Source organism: Leptonotus elevatus, chromosome 4, assembly GCF_054856555.1.
Source record: "Leptonotus elevatus isolate MCC_2025b chromosome 4, RoL_Lele_1.0, whole genome shotgun sequence".
Taxonomy (NCBI): Eukaryota; Metazoa; Chordata; class Actinopteri; order Syngnathiformes; family Syngnathidae; genus Leptonotus; species Leptonotus elevatus.
Genome location: NC_141242.1, coordinates 13,787,877 through 13,792,446, shown reverse-complemented (window position 1 = coordinate 13,792,446; position 4,570 = coordinate 13,787,877). Strand labels below are relative to the sequence as shown.

Here is a 4,570-nt window from a genome sequence, read left to right as displayed (position 1 = left end):
AGCAACACATTTAGTCATACGATATAACGATACTCAGGGGCATATATTCTTTTTCCTCTGTGAAGAATGACTAATATTACTACAGCTTACTGAAGAACTTGCGATTCTCTCTGTGTACTGAATATGACTGGATGGATGGATAGATGTACTATACTAAATCTTAGATTTATTGCACAAAAGTAGATTTCAAATCGTCTTTACTTCCATTCACTTGTTGTTAGTGCTGGTGTTGAAATTAAACTGTCAGGAGGTCGCGTACACAGACATGCATTGGGCAGCATGTGTTCATATTTTTTAAATACCGTCCTGGTTTTGCTTTAGTAACACATGACACACACACACACACACACACCTACTTGCCTCTGTGTATTATGAGGACATTTTTTCCAAACCGGTTTAATTGTGTATTACAGGGACACCCCTTTCTGCTAATGCCAGAGAGATGGGACTTGCACCCAAAATTTTTTTTTGGGGTTGTCCAGGAAAATTTCACTTCAAAACTTGAAAAAACTCAACACACGAAAAAAAGAAAAACCTGAAAAAATCCGTAATTGTGAGGACATAGATAATGACCTAAATAAGCCACGCCCATTGCAAAAATGGTAATTATGAGGACCAACTCACATTACAAGGACAAAGTTTACACAACACACAGCAACCATGTCACTGAAGTGATTTGAAAGTTCTGGCATTCTGACTTTACACAAACTAAAATGGCATTGATGTGTAATGACTTACCTGATATAAGGACACATTGTTGTACATAACAATACTGTGAAATGCAAAGTCATACCTGATCTGTCCTAAAATTGTAAGTTTTAACATGGTGCTCATGTTACAACTTACAATTTTAGGACAGACTGAAACTGGTATGTTAATAAAACTGCTTCTTATGTGAACAGGTTATCTAGGTCAAACACAGCTTTGTAATGGATAAGCTAGACATGAAACCAGATGCAAAAGAGTCAGTGAACATTGAACATTTTATTCTTTAAAACATGACTACCTCTCATCTTAAAGGATGAGCAGTTTTCTCATAGCTCATTCCTGAAATACCTTCGGATTTCTGAATTTCTGAAACAGGTTCAATGTAGGAAGTGTCCGAAGTACTGTGAGAATCTGGAACATATTCCTCTGCTAACGAATCCTCACTTGAACTGGATACATCAGCAACCTAATTTTTTAAACGAAAACAATTATTACATACATACATACATACATACACATATTGTCGCTGTTCTGTGAAAAACACTTCCACCATAGGAGCTACCGGAGAGCAGCCCGCGACCTAAAAATGGAAACGTGTTTTTCACAGGACAGCAATGATATCCATATATACAGTAGATGCACACATACATATGCATATATACAGTGGCTCTAAAATTAACCTGCCAGATGCGGGTTAAAATTCATTTTGGCGGGTGGTAATAAATATTTACTAGCTTTACTTCGCTGTTACTTAGTGATGTTACACTCGAAGTAGAAGCTTGAGAAAAGTGTCGAGCGCTCGCGGCAGAAGTAGCTCCCGCCATTGATGGGCTAATGTGCTAAAGTTAATTTACCAAAGGTCTTCATCATCAAGCAGTTTTGCATTTTTTTTAAACGGGATATGTGCCAGATGCTGGAGCAAACTAGAAAAGCATTTAGAACCTAAAGTTTGTGCACATACTAAAGATTATTATAAATCTAGTCACATTTATTCGAAAGATGAGATGAAGCATTTAACAAGAGGGATAGTTAATATGCTTAATCTATGGCATTGCCCCTAAAACAGATATTGTGTGATACAGTCCTTCAGTTACAGTAGACTTTTCTATTTTACCGAGTCAGACAGTCGTTAAGATTGAGACAATTGCTCAAAATTTAGCTGCTTGCAACTAAAGATAAAGGCATAAACATGGGTCATAATTTATCCTCTTGACTAAATTATATTCATTCAATGAAAATGCCTGCACTATTAATTCTGGTTGCGTGAAACAAAGATCCATTGCAGATACAAATAACACAGAAGATAAAATACCCATCATGCCAGTCCATTCTAGTGCAGCGAAAGGTCCAAAACATAAAGCACATTTATCCAAGCTTGATACAAGTAAATTAACTACCTGATGTTTACACTTCTGTTTAAAAAAATAAAATAAAATTGATAGCGAGTTCATCTCTAAAATCCACCATAAATAAATTAATGGGAAAAAAAGATCACTACAGTGCATAATCCAAATCACCAAACTGCCAACAAATCTTCAATTTGAGATATTTTTAATGTTGACTTGTAGGAATTTTAGTCCCATACAAGCTTATTGTTGGATACAATATTTTGAACGTCTTGGCAATACACATTGCATAAAAAATTGTTGTGATTATATTTGTTAGTTATATAGTTCAGCCCTAGCATCTACTCTACACTCTTCACTCCTAACGTCTTGCTTCTGAAAACTGATTTCAACATCAATATTCAAAAAGAAATCTCGTCACCTGGTCAACTTGGTCTGTGACAGCTACGTCTTCAGCTATGTCTTCAGGTTGTGCTTCAGTTGAAACCTGGTACACATGAAGAGAAAAATACATATAAAATTCAATTCTTAGTAACACGACTGTACCTGTGCATTTACACAGTTACAGTACATACAGAACAATTAATAGGTTAAAGTATTGTAAATGCAAACTCATTTTATTTGCCATTACAAAAATAAATAAATAAATCCTTCTGCACTACAGGTTTGTGTAAATTGGTGACGTCTATTTTTCACAATGAAACAAAAACAAGAAAATACACAGTCCTCAGAGAATCCATACCTGACCAGAGTATGAATTGTATAATAACTCCAAGCCCTCAAAACCTATTTTACAGTCACGGTGTATGAATACACTGTCCTCAGTGTCAGTTATTCACAACTATAACATTGTGAGGACTAAGTATCTGTGAGGGCTGCACAGTATTGACAAAACATGCGACATGGGTGTTTTATACAGTAATGGAGATTATTTCGACATTGAATATGGACCTAAAAAAAAAGGATCTATCTATAGCTATATATTTTTATAATCCAATGAAAAAAAATACACGATAATGCGGAAAAATAAACATGCTCATTGTGATCTAATCTTATCCAATTAAGTTATTTTTTGTTAGTAATGCCCCTCGATACGTTTCTCGTATGGCGATGCGCAATTAAGGTAGTCTCTGATTGGTCAAAGTCAGACTAAAGTATACAATCCAATATTCATTTGTTGCTTGTCTTTGCAATACACATATTGCATGAGCCATTCGTGCGACAAGATATTTTTTTATATATTGTGCCAACGTCTTGCTTCTGAAAAATGTATTTCAACGTCAACGTTCAAAAAGAAATCTCGTCACCTGGTCAACTTGGTCTGTGACAGCTACGTCTTCAGTTATGTCTTCAGGTTGTGCTTCAGTTGAAACCTGGTACACATGAAGAGAAAAATACATATAAAATTCAATTCTTAGTAACACACAAGTCTGTACCTGTGCATTTACACAGTTACAGTACATACAGAACAATGAATAGGTTAAAGTATTGTGAATGCAAACACATTTTATTTGCCATTTCAAAAATAAATAATCCGTCAGCACTAATGGTTAGTGTAAATTGGTGATGTCTATTTTTCACAATGAAACAATTAATAGAAAATACACAGTCCTCAGAGTGTCCATACCTGACCAGAGTATGAATTATGAGGACTGTATGTGTAACTCCAAGCCCTGAAAACTTATTTTACATTCGCAGTGTGTAAATACACTGTCCTCAGAGTGTCAGTTATTCACAACTACGACATTGTGAGGACTATGCACCTGCGAGGGCTGCACAGTATTGACAAAACATGCGACATGGGTGTTTTATACAGTGATGGAGATTATTTCGACATGGACCTAAAAAAAAGATCTATCTATATCTATATATTTTTATAATCCAATGAAAAAAAAATACACGTTAATGCGGAAAAACAAACATGCTCATTGTGATCTAATCTTATCCAATTAAGTTATTTTTTGTTAGTAATGCCCCTCGATACGGTTCTCGTATGGTGATGTGCAATTAAGGTAGTCTCTGATTGGTCAAAATCAGACTAAAGTATACAATCCAATATTCATTTGTTGCATGTCTTTGCAATTCACCTATTGCATGAGCCATTCGTGCGACAAGATCTTTTTTTTTTTATAAATTGTGCAACGTCTTGCTTCTGAAAAATGTATTTCAACATCAACATTCAAAAATAAATCTTGTCACCTGGTCAACTTGGTCTGTGACAGCTATGTCTTTAGCTATGTCTTCAGGTTGTGCTTCAGTTGAAACCTGGTACACATGAAGAGAAAAATACATATAAAATTAAATTCTTAGTAACACGACTGTACCTGTGCATTTACACAGTTACAGTACATAAAGAACAATGAATAGGTTAAAGTATTGTGAATGCAAACACATTTTATTTGCCATTTCAAAAATAAATAATCCGTCAGCACTAGTGGTTTGTGTAAATTGGTGACGTCTATTTTTCACAATGAAACAATCAATAGAAAATACACAGTCCTCAGAGTGTCCATACC

At 35.1% G+C, this 4,570-nt stretch overlaps 1 protein-coding gene across 2 annotated transcripts in view; it reads right to left on the bottom strand.

Moving 5' to 3' along the window:
• Nucleotides 1-360: 360 nt before the first annotated feature.
• The window catches only part of LOC147175615 (uncharacterized), an 11,105-nt gene continuing 6,895 nt past the window's right edge, over nt 361-4,570 (bottom strand). The window contains exons 5-7 of one of the 2 annotated variants that reach the window (XM_086072565.1): nt 3,362-3,427; nt 2,476-2,541; nt 361-1,174 (exon numbers count right to left, since the gene is read on the bottom strand). In XM_086072565.1, coding sequence (XP_085928691.1) covers nt 1,010-1,174; nt 2,476-2,541; nt 3,362-3,427 — 297 coding nt within the window. In that variant the 3' untranslated portion in view covers nt 361-1,009. The remainder of the gene's footprint in view (nt 1,175-2,475; nt 2,542-3,361; nt 3,428-4,570) is intronic. The other variant, XM_086072566.1, reaches the window with a different exon arrangement.